Here is an 18,217-nt window from a genome sequence, read left to right as displayed (position 1 = left end):
ATAATTATTATTTTAAATTTAAAAATAATTATTACTATTTTAATTTTAAAAATTATTATTTCAAATTTAAAAATTATTATTTTAAATTAAAAGTAATAAAATAGAGTGTAACAAAGCAAAAGAAAGATGCAATAAATGATGAAAAAGGAGAACATAAATAAAAATACTAAACTTTTGGTTACAATGCTTCTGTGCAAAATTTGCAAATAATCTAAAAAATTAAGAGCTTTTGAGCGTAATATTATTATATATTTAGCTTAAAAAGTTTTGATTGTAAAGTCTTAAAAAAAATTAAATTTATTGCTTCCAATTTTAATGCATATTTATTTATTTTGAATTTATACCAATTTTGAATTTAATATATTTTTTATCTATTTTTTAATTTTTTTTTTTTTTTGAAAACTTTGGTATTTGCAATTTAAATAAAACTCGGGTAATGTTACAATGAGCTTTAAATATGATATTAGTGCCAAGAATTATAAATTATTATTATTTTTTAATATCACTGTTTATCAACTAACGCCTTGCCGCTCTGATCTTGCGCCCACTCTGTTGGATGTTTCCACTTGCGATGCGCGTATAGATTGGAAGAGCATTTGAAACGCTTCTCACAGTAGTTGCAGCTGTAGAGATGTGCGCCGGTATGGGTTGTCATGTGCTCCTGAAAATAAAATATATATATATGTAAATACATATATAAATAAAAATTTATTTGAAAAATTAAAAAAAGTTTAAAAGTAATCGTATACTGACCCGCAAACGCCGCGTTGTGTTAAAGTTGCGCGCACACACCTGGCAAACATGTTGCTGCTGCTCAATGCCATGGCACAGACGCTTGTGCTCATTTAATGCCACACGCGTCGCTTCTTTTGTACCACACAACTGACAGGCGTATACGCTATTTTTGTCCGTATGCCGCTGCATATGCAAACGCAGGCTAGATTTGTGCGCTAGCCATTTATCGCACTCGGTACACTGTACGCTTTCGCCGCGCCGCTGCGCGCTTGAGGACTCAAGCTGCGCGCCGTGTTGCGCCAAATGACGCACATAACACTGCTTGCCGCTCACCTCATGGCCGCAGTGTTTGCATACAAATAACTTGCTGTTATCGTGTATACGCTTCATATGCTCTTGCAGGCGCGCGGCATTCACAAAGCTGCAAAGTTAATTATTAATATTAAAGTGCGCGCTATGAAGAATTGTTACATTTTACCTCTTCGCGCAGAGCGCGCACTGCTGCTGTTCCGCGTCCTGCGCCGCATTGTTCATGTGTTTACGCGCATGTTGCTGCAGAAACCGCACTTTAGCAAAACGCGCGCCGCATATTGCGCAGACGTGCGGCAGCTCTGTCGCTTGCTGATGCTTCAGCAGCATATGATTGCGCAGGCACAGACGGTCAGCGAAGTTCATGGCGCAGTTGATGCAGCTTTAAAAAAAAACTGCTAAATTACGCACAAATTATATTTACATTTTTGGTACTTACGAAAAGTATGCAGGATTGCGATGCACATTTATGTGATCTAATAACATGCCGCGCTTATAAAGACGCTTCTGACAGCACACCACATAACCGTTGCTATTATGTAGCTGCTTATAGTGCGCACTTAGCACTTTAAAGCATTTCGCTTCAAATTTGCACACTTGACATTTCAGCTGCAGGTGCTTAGCTATCAATTTGTCCTCCGCGGCCTGACTTTTGGCAACTACGAAAAAGTTGAAACGTTACATATGCTAAGTAAGAGTAGTTAATAAATACTGCGGCATACCGCCACGCCGTGTGCTGCCATATGCTGCGCTCGATGCAGTTATAACGCTCTCTGTATCAGATAGTGCGTTGGTGCCGCACTCTGCATGAGTATTTCTTTGCGTTTGTTTTGGCTGCAGCGTTGGCTCTGGTATATCAGTCTTATGTTGTTTATTTTGTAGGTTGTTATCTTGCGCTTCTAACGTAAGTTGTGCCTTGATGGTGGCACCATTTCTCACTTCTACATATGCTGGCTGTTGTGTTTCGACTTCACTTTGCTGTTTTAATCTACCTTTCGAACGCGTTTTTATATTTTCTTCCGTCTTCAAGCTTGCATCCTTGCGCTCTGTGGTAATTATTCTGGTTTTTGTAGCTTTATTTATACCACTGCAGTTTGTTGACAAATTTTCTGTTGTTTGCTTTTCCACTGCACACTTAAGCGCTGTATCTTGCTGCGCCCCCGCCACCTGTCGCTCAGCTATCAACAAGCAAAATTTACGAAAATTGTCTACGCTAGCCCAGCAACTTACACATATAGCATCGTTGCTAGTAAGCTTAAGATATTTAAAAATTAAATAATATGCAACACTTCCATTCAGCGAAGATTTCTAACTTACCAACATACCCATATATTTGTGCACGATAGTCAAAATATCCAACGAAGCCTTACCATCGTCATCGCGCAAGCTTATTACTATTTTCTCTTGATATAAACACAAGCGGCAATGCGTTAAAGCTGTTTCCATTTTGCAAATGCCTCGCTTAAAATTGCAGCAAATGTTTAATAGACACCAATTGACGTCTGCTTAGAAATAAACAAAACTTACAATTCAGCTTGTCAGCTGCTGCACCGCTGAGCAGCTGTTTAGCGCGGACTGTCAAGCGCGTAAACAAAAACACAGCTGTTATGTGAAAAATCGTGAGAAGTTATCTGTTTAAGGATGTTCCGCAATGTTGTGATTGGCATATCCGGCGGCGTCGATAGCGCCATTTCTGCGTTGCTACTCAAGCAAAAAGGTTAGTGCTACAGTTTTTAATAACCCACAAAGCTACTAAGCCTGTGATTTGTATTTATGAAAAGGCTACAATGTGATTGGCGCTTTCATGAAAAACTGGGATGAATTTGATGAATTGGGCGCTTGCAGTGGCGAGCAGGACTACCGTGACGCGGAGTATACATGCCAAAAACTTGGCATTGAACTGCATACGGTTAATTATGTTAAGGAATATTGGAATTCGGTATTCAGGTGTGACTACTACGTGCTACGCTGACATTTGTCGTCTTGAATAAACAATACAAATAACTAATTGTCATCAACAGCGCTTTCCTGGAAGATTATCAGCATGGACTGACGCCAAACCCCGATATACTTTGTAACAAGTATATCAAATTCGACTTATTCTTTAAATATGCCACAGAACAGCTAAAATGTGATGCAATTGCTACGGGACATTATGCAAAAACAAATTTTGGTAATTTTCTGCAGCACTTTAACCCGAATGGTGGTATGTACTTCAATTCTTTGTGTTGAAAATGTGCTCAAAGCAAATAATTTCCCTACAACATAGACGTGCGCTTGCTGATACCACGCGATACGTTTAAGGATCAAACGTTTTTTCTCTCTGGCATACAGCGACACACGCTCAGTCGCACCATGTTTCCGCTGGGTGACGCGCTGAAGCGCGAAGTCAAAGCGCTAGCGCGTGAATGTGGCTTAGAACGGCTGGCGCAAAAGAAGGAAAGCACTGGAATTTGTTTTGTGGGAAATCGCGATTTCAAACAGTTTATTAAGGAGGTAAAGCTTTACAGCACATTTTACTGCAGAACAAACTTATGCAATAGTCTTACAGTACATACAACCGCGCACAGGGCATTTCGTTGATATAGACAGTGGTAAAATTGTGGGCACACATGAAGGCATACACACGTGGACGATTGGACAACGTTGTCGTTTGGCCTCCTACCTGCGACCATACTTTGTAGCGCAAAAAGACGTCGCCACTAATACTATCTATGTGGCGTCGGGACATGAGCATCCCGCGCTATACAGCGATGTCATACACGCCGCTGCGCCCAATTGGCTGTGCAATGATCCGTTGAGCGCTGATGCTGCTGTGGTTGGTCAGCAGTTGCGTTGCCGCTTCCGCTTTCAACACACAAAACCGCTAGTTGATTGCTTAGTTAAAAAGTCAGCCAAAGAGACTGCCGGCGTGACCATCACTTTGGATAAGCCATTGAGAGCGCTTACGCCAGGACAATATGCGGTTTTCTATAGTGAAACGGCGTGTTTGGGTTCAGCGCGCATCATTAGTGCCTGCCGCAGAGCAGAGGAGAGGGTGACGGAAGTGGAAATGCTGAAACAAAGTTGACAAATTAATAGCCAGTGCTTGAAAGAGTATTTCTGTTATGCACAAAGATTGTTTTTGCATTTTTCTTTTCATTAAAAAAATTTTTTTTTTTATTAAAAAAAATCACTTTGTTCGTTTTGTTTCTATTTTAAGCTGAACTGTTTGCAGCATTTTATTTTGCTATTATTTTAATGCACGTTTTTCTAATGGTTTGCATATAAAACTTATTCTCACTATTTTTTGTTTGTTGCAATGCATTTTGCGTTCTTTTGCGTCGAGAGAAATGCTAAACAAAACATAAATACGTATAACGGCATTGACAAATTACAAAGTCATTGTTGTGCTAGTGTTTACAAATATAACTAGAAATCTAATATTAACAATCTTATCAGGTCATATAACGGTTAAATATTGATTACATTTCTTATAAATAAAACGTGTCTAAAATTTTAATTTACTTAACTGCTTATAAACTAAACTTAAAAGTCAACTTTTACTAAGCCAAAAGCACAGTGAGCGCATCTAAAAATTTCGCCATATCATTTTGTCTTATTTGTATTAACGAGCTCTCGAAGAAATCCTGTAAAATAACTGCATTACACTTGCCAGCTGCCTGTTCGAACGCTTTGCCAAAGAAATTTTTCGGTGAATCTTCACGCACCGGTGGTATACCCACCAAGAGGCAGAGGCCGCGTTCCAAGTCTACCGGACAACTGGCGATTAACGGCAATTCCGGCGCTTGCCGACTGCGTGACACCGCTACGTGACCGTTTAACATAAACTTTGCCAGCAAAGTCAAACCGTACGGATAGGAGAAATATGTATTTTCCTCGTTTAAAATGTAGTAGAAGAATGTGCCTGTAGAGAGCACTTGATGCGCTTCCAAGCTGCTTTGTACTTGTTTGAATATGGACGATAGTAAGAGCTTGGCATTTTCAATGCCTTGCAACATAATGTCACGATGGCTGCGCGATAAGCTATCCAACGCTTCCAAAAAACAATCCTCTGGTGTTTTATCCTTTTTCACTGATTCCAAAATGGCTAGCATGCCATAGACATAATCGGCCGCCGAATAGCGATTCCTATAGCCATAGTTCAGCGTAAATGAACCATATACTATATTCGGAATCTTATATTTTTCCGCCAGTTTTTCCAACATTTTATAGAACTCCTGACGCAACACCAAATCCATTGCGCTAAACATCTGTCTCGCTTGCACTAATGGCAAACCCATTTCGACCAGCAGCTCATGCAGACGCTTCTCGCCGCGCAAAGTCCATAAACGCAATTTGCACGCACAATACATAGAGTAACTAAAAAATATATAAATCGTCACTGAAATTGTTAAATAATACAAAAATATCATCCACACACCGCATTGACTCCACCACACTCCAGTGTCGGTACAACACTAAATGCAAGTCATTTTCAAAATTTATCTTCGAGGCGCTCATATTGCTCTGATCGTTAGTTTTATTTGTTAAACGCGATACATGCGACTGCACATTTTCAATTTCCAGCGTATAAGCGCTGCTCTCTATTTTGCCCAAAATCAATTGCTCTGTTAGACCTACAATGGCCCACCACAATAAATCCATATTATCCTTGGACAGTTTCCAAGCCAATTCAAATATATTTAACGCTGTCGAACGCCCATAAAAGCTGTATTGTGTATATTCGAACATTATCCGATCACGTTCGTTTTCCCATGTACGACGTTGACGTTGCTTTATAATATGCTGCTCGTGACGTTCGAGGCGACTCAGCTTTTGTGCGGGTGGTCGATCAACTTTTTCACTATCTTCTTCATCAGAACCGCCCGCACCGCTATCATGGCCAGCATCATCATCGCCCTCATTGTCACTGTCCTCATCTTCTGATTCACAGAATATGGATTCAAATGTGGGAATATTCTCCTCCAGCGCAGGATCACCTAATATGCACACCTTCAAAAGTATTACAAATCATATGAGCCAACGGTAAATACATATACTATGTATGTAATTTTTTTTAACTCACCTGTCGGTCACTATAAATGTTACACACATCTAACGGCCGATGCGCATCGCAAATAAAAAACGTTACATTCTCTTCGGGTTGCAGCAATTCTACAATGTCTACACAACCGCCACAATTGACTAGCAGCACGTATTTTACATCACCCTGATGTTCGTTGTAAGCGCGTTGCAAACCGGCCAAACCCATAATTGGTACCACCGAATATAGCATGTGGTCATATTTGAAGAGGGACTGCAAAATCTTACTAGCACATATAGCGTCGATATCATAATTGACAATTATAAGCAGGCGTTTGCCCACTAGTCGATTGTAGAAATCCTGTCTGAGGTCTTGTATAAACATTGCAAATTTTTTTTTCTTCGTATACACTAAGTAATTTCTTTCGTATTTGTCTATTTAAATATGCTGTGCCAGACAGCTGCTCGCGATCAACAACACTTCGAGCACTACATAATTATTGACCGTTTAACGTTAATAAATGCTTATATTTTGATTTTTTTTCTTTCAATGAAGCGATGATCTGTTGTTAGTAATGTAATCCTATTCGATTTTTTTTTAGAAATCGTTCTTTCAGCAGAGAAATAAAATTTGCAAAATCTCAAAAGATCGTCCTGTTCACTTTCCCATGTTGTTTTAAAAAGCGGGAAACTTTGGTTCGTGCGGTATGTTCAATATGAAAGATGATTTAAACAGAGTTGCTTTTGAAGAGAAAACAAATGTCATAAAAAATAAATAAATAAACAAATTATTTTAAGCATAAAAATAAACTTTTAAGAATTAAAATGAAAGTTGAAATTATATAGCAAAAACAAACATAAAGTATTACAAGTTTTAGATTGCATACAAAGCAGAAATTAATAAACATTAAACATTTAGCCAATGAAGGAACAAAGAATAATGGCAGATTTAAGTTTTTAAGGTTTAATTTATGAATGTTGATTGAAACTTATATGTCACATTTGAACCTCAATTTAAATATAGCCATTTACTCATGTGTTTTTTAAGTATGAATTAAAGCTCCAAACCAACACCACTTTCATATTTTTTTTGCCGAATCTTTATACAAAAATAACACTTGAACGTAATACTGTATAACAGCAAATGTTTTATTAAAAACTAATAGGTTTACAATTTGTCACTTTGTTAGCACTAAAATCTATAGCTAAATTCTAATTAACAAACTCAATTCAAAATTAAAATAATTATATACCCCTGTCCACCTACAGTTCCTCGAAGAAAGCCACACGCGCTTTAGTCGAACCTGATTTTAATTTTTTCAACGTTGAGTATTTCGTTTCGCCCGCCTTGATGAGCGCATCACTAAGTATATCCAAATTACATTGATTTTCTTCGATTTTCAACAATTCAATTTGTGAACGCAACGTTTGCAACTGATTTTCCATTTGTTTGGATTTCTTTAAATACTCTAAGCGAGTATTTGTGATTTGCTCCATTTCAGCGTCAGTGAGTATGAATTCCTTAATTTCACAATCATCAATAAGTTCGGAGCAGATGTCGTTTGTGTTAGCGCTAAGATCATTGTGGGATGTCGTCAATTCGACGCCGCCTGCCGTTTCCATATCAATAGTTGAATTGCTGTTGGTCAACGATGGTGTGCTGACAGCCGTGTTTGTAGCCGATACGACTACGGTATTCCCTGAAACGGCCACTAAACTATCGGTGGATGTTTTGCGTCCATGATTAATAAAATTAAGCAGACGCGCGGTCGCTTCGCGCTCGGCTAATTGTGCGCATTGCAGCTCTTTTCGCAGCTTTTCCGCCTCTGCCTCACGTTTATCCTTTTCGACTGTTAATTGATGCACATAAAAGTCTGCATCGCGTATTTTCTTCTCCAAATCCATTTTCTCGTGCTCAATTTTCATTTGACGCTCACGTAACCGATCCATTTCTGTTTTGAAGTGATGTGCTTTACACTCGGTCAATTGCATTTGCTCCTCATTTACGCGACTTTTTTCAAAGTACAGCTCCTTGGTCTCCTCAGAACGCCGCTAGTGTCACAAAAAATTTATTTTTTTTTTTATTCGGCATTCATTTAAAGCTACTTCACTTACCAGCGCATCACTAGCCATGTGCATCTCCTCCTGCAAATGATCATATCGCTTCTGCAGTTCATAGCGCTCACGTTCCGCCTTTTCGCGTAACTTCTTCTCCCGCAAAAATTTTGCGCGTTCCTGCTGGCGCCTCTGCTTCTCCTCTTTTGCTTGTGCTTTCATTTGCTGTATTTCCATCGTGTCCGGCTTACGACGCCGCATATATAGATCATGATTGCCTTTACATAAATCTAAAATCTAGTCAAAAATAATATATAGCAAGAAAATGTGTATAGTAAAGAAAAAACGTACCATTTTATTAATATGCAAATCTTGTGAGTAGAAAATAAAATTTGAAACTTTTGTGTCCACCAGACGTATCGTAAATTTCTTATCATCGAAGCTCACATGTCTTATTTCATTCCATTGAAACGTAGTACGTGGTGAGAGCTTATTATTTTCTTCATAAATATTGAGTCCAATGGCGGTAACGCCTAGCCATAATTTGGTTTTATTTTTATTCTGTGAAAAATAGTGAAAGTCGTTTTCGAATTCAACTTAATTTCAAAACAGCTGAGCCACACTTACAGTAATAGGAAAATAGTTTACACCATACATATCTAAATCTTGTGCAATCTTCAAGTATTCCATTTCAACTTCATCACGCGTCATCGGTTCATGATCCATATACCTATAGAATGATTTTCTAGCTTGAACTTTGCATCATATAATTTTAATTTAAAAAATACCTACCAGGTTTTAATGCGTTCCTCCCACATTTCCGGCGTCATTTGATACTGGTCGGTAACTTTTTTTGGCAACAAGTCTGCACTCGCTAGCATACCATCCTTATAGGTTTCATAGTCGTAAGGCCCATACTGCACATGTACAGCATATGATGCTAACAATACTGATGCTTCCGGCCGACAATATATATCCATGGAGAGTATACTTTGTTTAACTTGCAGGAAAAACAAATGTTGTGTGATTTCTTGTATTAGCTCTTCACTAACATTCTCCGGAAAATATTTTGCATAGAAATTGAAAACATAAAACCCATTAGGTTGCAGTTGTATGCGTTGATCTTTTACTTTCTTGTCCATTTTCAGCCAGGATACATGTCCGCGCGTATCCACATACTGCAAGCCAAAATACCATGATTCACGCAAACCTATCGTGCGACAAACCAAATCAAAAAGTTCTTGTCCTGTCTCGCGATGCCCCAAATTGAATTCTAATTCTGAATCGAAGGTTACCACCTTCACTGGCAGCGAGCGATTTTTCTTCGACCGAAATGGACTCATTGTTATGCAGACATTAGTGTATATATTCCTTTCTTGCTTGATATGTCTTCGAAAGCACTTTGTTATTGTTTTGTTATGTTGTCCAATTTGTTGCTACATATTTTTCCAAAAACAAATGTTTTGCTGAAGATTTGTTTGTTAAATACTCATTGCTAATTTGGCACTTCTTAAGGCACATAAAATTTCTGCACGCTGTACCTGACAGTCGTCAGCTGCTAATCTCTTTTATAGTTTAATTATAGTTTGTATGATCTTTTTATTACAAAATTTCATCTTTTTTGTTACAGCGCGATCACTAAAAGTGCAAATTGACAAAAGTAAATGAAATGAAAAGTGAAAGAGAGCGAACTGTCAAATGACTCAAACGTACAACAGCAGATTGTTGTTGCATGGATGGAACATAAATAGTGGTGAAGGGTGCACGCACTGAATGTACTATTGTGTTTCAGATGTTCACAAACAAAAATAATTTATTGTTTTAAGACGTTCACGAATAAATATTTGGCTTTTAACATAATTCAAATTATTTTTACAGAGTTTACGTGTACAACCCGCTTTAATTAGATCTAACATAAGCTGTTATCAATTACTAACCAACATATTGCTTTCACAGTTCGACGGCTTACGCATTCATTTTCTGTATTGAGTATGAATTTACATTTTTATGTACGAGTTGAACACAAATTAAATAGTCGTTTATAAACGCAAATAATCACTTAACATATACGCAATTATATCATATATCATCTTACATTTTATAAGTTGTTATGGTAAATTAAAGTATAGAAGCCTGTTGCTTTAACTATTATAAACTTGTTTTTGTTTACTGGTACAATTTGCTTTTTTCTTTTGCACATTTCTTTTTTTAATTACTAACCTAATTTAATTTTCCAAAAACTCTCTAAACAACACACCGTTTTAGACGTTCATAGTGCAATTCATACAATAACTTATTCTTAATATAGTAGAATGGATTTTCAGCTTCGTTAAGCTCGGGTGCATATAGATGCTGCAAATGTATTTGTTGTTGTTGTTCGTCTACTATCTGAGGTTGCTTATGCAAATGCATATTTAAAGCACTGTTATTGATGTAATTGTTGTTGTATAGTTGAGACAAATCAACTTGTTTGGTGGGGTCATTAAAATGCAATTGCTGAATTGCCTGCTGGGGCTCATCCAAATTTGTCAAATGCAGCTGATTGATACGTTTAGAGAGTGGTGTTGAATCACAGATGTCATCTTCACGACTTCTTTTTCTGCATTGAAAATGAAATTTATATTACTTTATCGCAACTACTATAAGTTAATTACCTTTTGTCGATTAAACCTGACATTTTCTTAAAAATATTTTTATATTTTATTTTTCTAATACCCCGTATTTACGTTTTATTTCTTTTATTGTCGCAATCGCGAATCGGAGTAAAATTGGGATCCAGTTGATTGACTGTGTTCACAATTAGTAAATAAAAAACAGAGTTGCATGGAAATATTAATAAAATAGTTTTACAAAATATGATAACTCATTAATTAATTAATTAGTAATGAGTTGATGAGTAAAAAAAAAGATTTTAAAACTCAGTATATATTTATATTTTGTGTTTTTGTATTCGTGTGATAAACCTTCAAATATTGTGAACTTTTGAAAACATGTTTTTGCTGTGATTTTATCATAAGTAGCGCAAACATGTTCTAAAATCCGCTTTGACGAAAATTCAAACCCTATATTATTTTATTTTGGAGTGATTTAGTTTATTTTATCAAATTTAAACATGGTTTGTTTATTGCTATAAGTATGCTTATTTGGAACCCATTTGTTATTTTACTACTTACTGCCGCATCTGTGCAACTCGTCGTAGGAGAACAAAGAAGAAGAAGCAGAGTGTGGAAGTAGACGTGAATAAGAAGTGGACGAAATTATTTCATAGAGCCCAGCCCCAGTTAAAAATTTCTGATTTTAACAAAAAAATATGTAAGTAAATTGTTAAGATTTGTGAATTTGCAAATATTTGATTTATATACGACGTGAGTATGTGAAAATTGTGGATTTTTGTGTATTTTTTGTATGAAAATATACGAAACAAAAGTCGTATGAAAAGAGAAAATTCTTAAGTGTGAAAAGTGACGGTGCTATGTGTGACACAGGGTGCAGAACGACGTTGGCGATGACGGCGTACGAACAAACGAACGATATTAGGCAGCAGCGGCGTTGGCGGTGCTGAACTGCGAAGCGTCATTACAATAACGAAAGGAATGCCAAAAAAAAGGAAACATAAAATCTCAACAAACGCACGCACTTATTGCGGCATTCCCAGCATAAATGCCAAGTGTGACCCATTCTGCGGCGTATCCGTTGAGATACGGCAAGTGAATAAGCCAAAATAGGCGTCAGTAACACACATTATCAGCCGATTTATAGATATCTGTATGTATGTACGGGTGTGTAGGCAAGTGTGTCGCAATAAGATGTGTATTTTCCTTTTTGTAGTCAGCATAAAAAATTTGTTTATTTGATAATTACTTTCACGTTTTTACAATACAAAAAAGTTTTGTGCTGAATTCCAAAAAACAAGTTTTGGTATTTAGCAGCAAAAAATATATATAAATAAAATGCATCAGCGCTTCCGTTGCGATCGACTGCGCTGTTGGCGACTTTGTATTTTCACCGTCACAAATAAGACATATGTAATGTATATTACTTTAGCAAGTGTGTTTTAGGAAGTTGTTAAGTTAGAGGCGTAGTAAAGTACAATAGTGTTATAGGTAATTTAGAGTCAGTATTTTAATAGTTATGAACGCCAACCAGCGAATTTTTCTTATCAACATTCAATGCTTTTTGAGTCATAGTTCTTGAGAAGAGAATAGTCGCAGCGCAGTCGCTAAATTCAAAGCAGCAATACGACGTCGTCAGTTGTCACATAAGCGCAGCACTCACGCGCGCACACAAACATGCATGCATTCGGTTGTAAGTTGACTGATCGCACGGTACGTGTACCTTATACATATTTAAATTTCCTTAATGAAACTGCAGCCATGTATGATTGTGTGAGCACAAATGGGTAGACTTGCATACGCAATATAATCAACTTGGAACAAATGCTTTGCTTAATGCTTTTAACGGTCACATAAATGGAGAGAATGTGAAACGAACATTCGGCCGCTAATACCAGTTTCAGCAGACAATACTCGATGATATGAAAGCATAAAAAATTCTTTGCATTAAATTATTACAAGTGTGGAGGCACCGTCGATATACATATCAAGGAAGCGGAGAAAAGCCATGCACACATTCATGCCTACATCATACATACATACTTATATGGCATAAATTAATGTATTTATCCGCTTTTGACGCTAAAAGGCGAATGATAGAATGAAGGAAATAACAATTGTTAGTGCGTTAGAGTCAACAACATTATCTACAATTGAATTTGGCTCGTGGTTAATACGAATTGACTGGCATTGAAACCTTAAAGCTACGTAATTGACAACAAATGTTAAAAAACATAACGGACAACGTTAGACAATAATGAATATTTTGGATGTGTCAAAAGTTTGTTTATAGAAAGTGTATGTCGATTTTTTTTTTATTCTAGGCGACTACTATAGTCTTATATGAGGTCATTTTATAGCAAAAAATACAGCAAAATGTTACAAAGACAATCCAGACAGTAAAAAGGGGTCAACAGGTGCTAGTTTTGGTTAATAAATGTACGGCGCAGCACATGACTATTAAAAATTTTTGCCAAATCGTTGAATAATTGAAAGCAGCGAACAAAGCGCACTGTACAAAGAAATATTTTTTCTTTTTCTTCACAGCCTTTGTGTAATCCTCCCCCTCACATTTCACACTACAATTTCTTCCCTTATTACTAGTCAGCTAGTGGATATGCTATTCAGTGCAGGGAGTGTCCTTTTTTGCCATATGTGTTGACCAACCTACATATCTAGCTATATATTAGTTTTGCTGGAGGTGTTTTGTTTTTTTTTTTAAATTAATTTTTGTTTAATATTAACCAACGGATAATTGTTTCTAAATCAATCTAATACTATATTTTTGCTATATTCAAGCACCACGCGATTTTTTTATGTCATCTGATAAGGTTTTAGTGTATGCAAAAATATATAGTCTCAAATAGCTTTTGGAAAGTTAATCAGCTTTTAATGTTAATGCAAATGTTAACGCATTGATGTTTTACGATTATTTATTGCATGCATTTAGGATGCAGCTAAAAGTTATAGGTAGCAACTGTCAGTCTTTCGTATTATTGTAGTTTCAAGTTATATGCATGAAATAAGTTTTGTGAAACAAGTGTTAAAATGAAACAATAATTGTTGCTTGCAGTACCACTTTAGACGACTGCTGCGCCAAAACGCAAAGAAAGAAGTTACACAAACATGCAGACTATCAAGTGTGTTGTTGTCGGCGATGGTGCCGTGGGTAAAACTTGCTTACTCATCTCTTACACCACCAATAAATTTCCTTCGGAGTATGTGCCCACTGTATTCGATAATTATGCGGTGACAGTTATGATCGGCGGCGAGCCATACACTCTGGGCCTATTCGATACGGCCGGTCAGGAGGATTACGATCGCCTGCGTCCGCTGTCTTATCCACAAACAGACGTTTTTCTCGTCTGCTTCTCAGTGGTCAGTCCCAGTTCATTTGAGAATGTAAAGGAGAAGGTTAGTGCATCTACATACATACATAGATATATTCATACAAAATATAATTTGAAAAAAATTACGTTGCGTTTTATTATTACTCGGCATAGTGGGTACCGGAAATCACGCACCATTGTCAGAAGACACCCTTCCTATTGGTTGGCACACAAATCGATTTGCGTGACGAGAGCAGCACTTTGGAGAAATTGGCTAAAAACAAACAAAAGCCCATTACCATGGAACAAGGCGAGAAGCTGGCCAAGGAATTGAAGGCAGTCAAATATGTGGAATGCTCCGCCTTAACACAGGTTAGTTATTTGTTTTCTGGCATATTTTAAGTGTTTTAAATACCTCTTCCTTTTGAATAACAGAAAGGTTTGAAGAATGTTTTCGATGAGGCCATCTTAGCAGCGTTGGAGCCACCAGAACCATCCAAGAAAAGGAAGTGCAAATTCTTATAATTTTATGTATTTATTTATAAACGACATTTCAAACAAATAGCAAAAGCAAGAAAACTAACAATAACAACAAAATAAGCTTGCAAACGCGTATGAATTCATTCTATGCACAGGAAAAAAAAAATTCAAAAAAAAAACTAAATTTTGTAAACGATTTGTCGAAACGAGTCAACCACACTCATTTGTAGTGTGCAAACGGTAAATTCGTGTGGCGGGATTGGCGTGTGGCAAAAATACAATAACAAAAATGTATTGTTAACGTCGAGCGCAAAAAAAAAATTAAGTATTTGTATTTTGGGAATGATAGGGTCTGTCTATTTTGTAAAAGCTGGTGGTACTATGAATAATATGGCAACACATGCACACAAAAATAGCAATAAATAACATTTTTCTAAAACAAAAAGGAAACAACAACAATAGTTAATATTGAAGTAAGGCAGTATAAAATTAACGCGTTCGTTTTGGATTTTTCAAATTACCGCATAAATATGTATACATACGGCAATATAAAGATATATATATATATTTAAAAACATGAAATTATATATATATATGCGCAGCATGCCAGTGAAGATACAGTGCATAAAAAAGCAAACAAACAGCAAATTCAAAATAAAAATATGCAATTTTTCGACATAAATTGAATAATTTAAGTAAAAGTGAACGCAAACACGTGCACACACAAAGCTAAGCGTTAAAGGAGTATAAAACATTTAAAGTAACCACAAAATACTTACAATAAAAAACATTGAAGCAAAAAATGATTGTAGTTCGACATTGAAAAATGAACTAATGATGCATTTTTTAATATTTTTATATATATACATTATCAATTTTTACATTACTTTAGTTATAGTCATTATAATTATTGATTTCAGATATTAAATAAAAAATGTAACAACAACAATAAAATTACAACATAAAAATAAAATTTTTTTTTGGTTATTATTGCGTGGTTGTAACATTATCCGTTGTATATAAAACGTCTGCAACAAAACTGGCAGCTTAGCATGTGAAAGTGGCTTTTGGTTACGTAAGGATTTGCAGCGCCCGTCAGGGGTGGTATAAACAGTCTAAAACTTTCCAGTTCTGCTGCTTCAATCAGGATGTAAAGCTTTAAAATATCAAAAAAATGTCTGCAGGTGACGATTGTATTCGCGAAAAAGTAGTAATTGTTTTTTTTATATATTTTATATTTTTTTTTATATATTTTATATTTTTTTTATATATTTTATATTTTTTTTTATATATTTTATATTTTTTTTTATATATTTTATATTTTTTTTTATATATTTTATATTTTTTTTTATATATTTTATATTTTTTTTGTATATATGTTTTTTATATATATATTTTTTTTTTATATATTTTTATATATATTATATTTTTTTTTATATATTTATATACATATCTATTTGAATTTTTTTTTTAAATTTTTTTTTATTTTGTATATTTTTTTTATATTTATATATATACGTATATATTTTTTTCTATTCATATATATAAATTTTTTATTTTTTAAATATTTTTATATATTTTTAAATATTTTTATATATTTTTAAATATTTTTATATTTTTTTTAAATATTTTTGTAACACATACATTATATTTTTTTTGTATATATGTTTTTTATATATATTTTTTTTATATATTTTTTATACATTATTTTTTATATATTTTTTTATAAATTTTTTTTTCATATATTTTTTTATATATATTTTTTTTTATATATATATTTTTTTTATATATATATTTTTTTATATATATTTTTTTTATATAAATATTTTTTTTATATATATTTTTTATACTATATATTTTTTTTATATATTTTTTTTTATAAAGTTTTTTTAATATATTTTTATATATACATATTTTTTTAATTTTTATATATTTATTTATTTTTTTTTATTTTTTATTTTATTATTTATTTTTTTTATTTTATTATTTATTTATTTTATTTTTGTTTCAAACACCATATTTTCAACTTTTATGTTTAAAACTATATATGTCCATATATGCAAACACATTTTTTTGTATCAAACATTAAAAACTTTATTTTAATTTTACAAATCTACAATTTACTGAGCCACTTCTAGTGTTGACTTGACACCACGCCATTTTGACGCCTGCACCCATTTGCATTTGATACCCGCCTCTTTAACTGCATGCAGCATACTTACGCCCAACGCTGCTTTGCCTTGTATGCTTACTGCATCGTAGTCCCAGCGCATGCAGCTGGGAACTTGTTTTATTTGCTCAATAGCATTCCATGCAATCATAACACCATTATCCGAACAGTATTTCTTCGACGGTCGGTACGCGCAGCAATCGTAGTGCGCTGCTAAATTTGCGAGATCATTAAAAATGTAATCGTTATTGGCCACACCGCCAGATACAACGAGCGAACGTGGCGCGTCACCAAACCAGGGCAGTGTAAATTCCAGTGCGCGTTGTGTGCGATTCATTAAATGGCGACTTACTGCCGCTAGCAGACCGGCGCAGAAATCGTGATAGTTGTAGATGATGCCGTCCGGTGGTGTGCCTACGGAAAACGGAATAATTTATTTAAGTAAAGCAAATTTCTTTCGGCTTCACCTTCCTGCCGCTCAGCCGCGCGTATATTACGAAAAGCATTATTCTTTATGCCCGCAAAGCTGAAGTTGCAATTACGATCACGTGCCAGCGGTAAGGGGAATTCGAAGCGCGCGGCGTTTTTCGCGTCCTTTGCAGCGTCCTCCACTGCTTGGCCGCCATTCCAATAACTATATTTTGGTAGGAGAAACAAACGCAAGCGACGCGCTATTTTATCGAACGCTTCGCCTGGCGCGTCATCAAGCGTTTCGCCGAGTAGCAGGAATTGTGTAGCGCTCCGTACAAAAACCAATTGCGAATGTCCACCGCTTATGAGTAAACATAGGAAAGGAAATGGTATGTTTTGTTCCATACGCGCTTGTAAAGCATGTGCTTCCATATGATGTACTGGCACCAATGGTTTGTTGTATTTCCGTGCTATGTGTTTGGCAAAGCGCGCACCCACAAGCAAACTGAGCGGCAGACCTGTGAACATACGCAGTTAATTGCTAGTGTTCAAATTCTTGAAAATTAACTTAATTACCAACCAGGTCTTGTTGTAACACCGATAGCATCTAACATGTCAGGTGTCATCTTTGCCTCCTGCATGCAACGCTCGAAAACTTCGGCAATCTTGGCACGATGCAAATCCTGTGCGCGCGGCGGAATGATGCCACCATACCTGTACATATTCATCAATGCAAACAGTTAATTTTTAATATGCTTCATCTTTATATATCGCTTTAACCTAGCATGAAATTTTTGCTGCGAGTTCAAAACATTGCCAAGCACTTCGCCGTTTTCGTTCAGCAGCGCAATGCCAGTGTCATCGCATGAAGTTTCAATACCGAGTACACTGAGGTAACGTGCTTTAGCAAATTTACATGCGAAATTCTTAAAAGTTCTTAATGCACTTGTTGTAAACGTAAACATTTTTATTAATCTATTCAGCAAATAATTTACGACATACTTTACACAAATATCGGCAATTCACAAATTTCATAAACAGCTGATCGCAAAACAAACAAAACAAACCAACAAAAAGTGGCAACTGTATTA

At 35.5% G+C, this 18,217-nt stretch overlaps 7 protein-coding genes and 1 long non-coding RNA gene across 8 annotated transcripts in view; 3 read left to right on the top strand and 5 right to left on the bottom strand.

Moving 5' to 3' along the window:
• Window positions 1-9,800, top strand: part of LOC138857435 (uncharacterized) — a 73,214-nt gene extending 63,414 nt beyond the window's left edge. The window contains exon 2 of the long non-coding RNA XR_011396510.1: window positions 9,755-9,800. This is a non-coding gene — a long non-coding RNA (uncharacterized lncRNA). The remainder of the gene's footprint in view (window positions 1-9,754) is intronic.
• On the bottom strand, window positions 297-2,541 carry LOC106619072 (transcription factor grauzone). Its single transcript, XM_070109986.1, has 6 exons — window positions 2,362-2,541; window positions 1,767-2,298; window positions 1,484-1,703; window positions 1,214-1,426; window positions 754-1,156; window positions 297-661 (listed from the first exon to the last, which is right to left on the bottom strand). The coding sequence occupies exons 1-6, from the start codon at window positions 2,488-2,490 to the stop codon at window positions 503-505; spliced, it is 1,656 nt and encodes a 551-aa protein (XP_069966087.1). The 5' UTR covers window positions 2,491-2,541; the 3' UTR covers window positions 297-502.
• On the top strand, window positions 2,607-4,550 carry LOC106619077 (mitochondrial tRNA-specific 2-thiouridylase 1). The gene is made up of 5 exons (XM_014237062.3): window positions 2,607-2,761; window positions 2,826-2,991; window positions 3,066-3,250; window positions 3,314-3,540; window positions 3,596-4,550. Exons 1-5 carry the CDS (start codon window positions 2,686-2,688, stop codon window positions 4,112-4,114), a joined length of 1,173 nt encoding a protein of 390 aa, XP_014092537.2. The 5' UTR covers window positions 2,607-2,685; the 3' UTR covers window positions 4,115-4,550.
• Cdc45 (cell division cycle protein 45) lies at window positions 4,221-6,764 on the bottom strand. The gene is made up of 3 exons (XM_014237037.3): window positions 6,113-6,764; window positions 5,468-6,039; window positions 4,221-5,406 (listed from the first exon to the last, which is right to left on the bottom strand). The coding sequence occupies exons 1-3, from the start codon at window positions 6,452-6,454 to the stop codon at window positions 4,590-4,592; spliced, it is 1,731 nt and encodes a 576-aa protein (XP_014092512.1). The 5' UTR covers window positions 6,455-6,764; the 3' UTR covers window positions 4,221-4,589.
• Mer (ezrin/radixin/moesin family protein merlin) lies at window positions 7,198-9,755 on the bottom strand. Its single transcript, XM_014237029.3, has 5 exons — window positions 8,917-9,755; window positions 8,752-8,854; window positions 8,476-8,685; window positions 8,185-8,421; window positions 7,198-8,121 (listed from the first exon to the last, which is right to left on the bottom strand). The coding sequence occupies exons 1-5, from the start codon at window positions 9,465-9,467 to the stop codon at window positions 7,333-7,335; spliced, it is 1,890 nt and encodes a 629-aa protein (XP_014092504.1). The 5' UTR covers window positions 9,468-9,755; the 3' UTR covers window positions 7,198-7,332.
• Window positions 9,801-10,068: 268 nt separating the features above from the next.
• On the bottom strand, window positions 10,069-10,938 carry LOC106619106 (uncharacterized). The gene is made up of 2 exons (XM_014237097.3): window positions 10,779-10,938; window positions 10,069-10,723 (listed from the first exon to the last, which is right to left on the bottom strand). Exons 1-2 carry the CDS (start codon window positions 10,799-10,801, stop codon window positions 10,369-10,371), a joined length of 378 nt encoding a protein of 125 aa, XP_014092572.1. The 5' UTR covers window positions 10,802-10,938; the 3' UTR covers window positions 10,069-10,368.
• A 372-nt stretch (window positions 10,939-11,310) lies between these two features.
• Cdc42 (Cell division cycle 42) lies at window positions 11,311-15,376 on the top strand. The gene is made up of 4 exons (XM_070110013.1): window positions 11,311-11,436; window positions 13,810-14,150; window positions 14,240-14,437; window positions 14,501-15,376. Exons 2-4 carry the CDS (start codon window positions 13,863-13,865, stop codon window positions 14,588-14,590), a joined length of 576 nt encoding a protein of 191 aa, XP_069966114.1. The 5' UTR covers window positions 11,311-11,436; window positions 13,810-13,862; the 3' UTR covers window positions 14,591-15,376.
• A 1,237-nt stretch (window positions 15,377-16,613) lies between these two features.
• Tcs4 (Threonyl-carbamoyl synthesis 4) lies at window positions 16,614-18,108 on the bottom strand. The gene is made up of 4 exons (XM_070110005.1): window positions 17,907-18,108; window positions 17,707-17,840; window positions 17,183-17,644; window positions 16,614-17,129 (listed from the first exon to the last, which is right to left on the bottom strand). Exons 1-4 carry the CDS (start codon window positions 18,089-18,091, stop codon window positions 16,666-16,668), a joined length of 1,245 nt encoding a protein of 414 aa, XP_069966106.1. The 5' UTR covers window positions 18,092-18,108; the 3' UTR covers window positions 16,614-16,665.
• Window positions 18,109-18,217: the final 109 nt, after the last annotated feature.

The sequence above is a fragment of the Bactrocera oleae genome, chromosome 5 (genome assembly GCF_042242935.1).
Source record: "Bactrocera oleae isolate idBacOlea1 chromosome 5, idBacOlea1, whole genome shotgun sequence".
Lineage (NCBI taxonomy): Eukaryota > Metazoa > Arthropoda > Insecta > Diptera > Tephritidae > Bactrocera > Bactrocera oleae.
This window is presented reverse-complemented; position numbering and strand designations above follow the sequence as displayed.

Excerpts from the sequence above, each read along its gene's own strand:
- LOC106619106 (XM_014237097.3), bottom strand. The coding sequence starts at position 10,801 with ATGTCAGGTTTAATCGACAAAAG. Across the intron at positions 10,724-10,778 it reads TCAGGTTTAATCGACAAAAG|AAAAAGAAGTCGTGAAGATG; the intron begins GTAATTAACTTA and ends TTTTCAATGCAG.
- Tcs4 (XM_070110005.1), bottom strand. The coding sequence starts at position 18,091 with ATGTTTACGTTTACAACAAGTGCATTAAGAACTTTTAAGAATTTCGCA. Across the intron at positions 17,841-17,906 it reads CAGCAAAAATTTCATGCTAG|GTATGGTGGCATCATTCCGC; the intron begins GTTAAAGCGATA and ends GAATATGTACAG. Across the intron at positions 17,645-17,706 it reads CGGTGTTACAACAAGACCTG|GTCTGCCGCTCAGTTTGCTT; the intron begins GTTGGTAATTAA and ends GTATGTTCACAG.
- Mer (XM_014237029.3), bottom strand. The coding sequence starts at position 9,467 with ATGAGTCCATTTCGGTCGAAGAAAAATCGCTCGCTGCCAGTGAAGGTG. Across the intron at positions 8,686-8,751 it reads TAAACTATTTTCCTATTACT|AATAAAAATAAAACCAAATT; the intron begins GTAAGTGTGGCT and ends TATTTTTCACAG. Across the intron at positions 8,422-8,475 it reads ATTTGCATATTAATAAAATG|ATTTTAGATTTATGTAAAGG; the intron begins GTACGTTTTTTC and ends ATTTTTGACTAG.
- LOC106619072 (XM_070109986.1), bottom strand. The coding sequence starts at position 2,490 with ATGGAAACAGCTTTAACGCATTGCCGCTTGTGTTTATATCAAGAGAAA. Across the intron at positions 1,704-1,766 it reads TGGCAGCACACGGCGTGGCG|TTGCCAAAAGTCAGGCCGCG; the intron begins GTATGCCGCAGT and ends ACTTTTTCGTAG. Across the intron at positions 1,427-1,483 it reads CGCAATCCTGCATACTTTTC|CTGCATCAACTGCGCCATGA; the intron begins GTAAGTACCAAA and ends TTTTTTTTAAAG.
- Cdc42 (XM_070110013.1), top strand. The coding sequence starts at position 13,863 with ATGCAGACTATCAAGTGTGTTGTTGTCGGCGATGGTGCCGTGGGTAAA. Across the intron at positions 14,151-14,239 it reads TTGAGAATGTAAAGGAGAAG|TGGGTACCGGAAATCACGCA; the intron begins GTTAGTGCATCT and ends TACTCGGCATAG. Across the intron at positions 14,438-14,500 it reads AATGCTCCGCCTTAACACAG|AAAGGTTTGAAGAATGTTTT; the intron begins GTTAGTTATTTG and ends TTTGAATAACAG.
- LOC106619077 (XM_014237062.3), top strand. The coding sequence starts at position 2,686 with ATGTTCCGCAATGTTGTGATTGGCATATCCGGCGGCGTCGATAGCGCC. Across the intron at positions 2,762-2,825 it reads GTTGCTACTCAAGCAAAAAG|GCTACAATGTGATTGGCGCT; the intron begins GTTAGTGCTACA and ends ATTTATGAAAAG. Across the intron at positions 2,992-3,065 it reads TATTGGAATTCGGTATTCAG|CGCTTTCCTGGAAGATTATC; the intron begins GTGTGACTACTA and ends TGTCATCAACAG.
- Cdc45 (XM_014237037.3), bottom strand. The coding sequence starts at position 6,454 with ATGTTTATACAAGACCTCAGACAGGATTTCTACAATCGACTAGTGGGC. Across the intron at positions 6,040-6,112 it reads ACATTTATAGTGACCGACAG|GTGTGCATATTAGGTGATCC; the intron begins GTGAGTTAAAAA and ends ATACTTTTGAAG. Across the intron at positions 5,407-5,467 it reads AGTGTGGTGGAGTCAATGCG|TTACTCTATGTATTGTGCGT; the intron begins GTGTGTGGATGA and ends TATATTTTTTAG.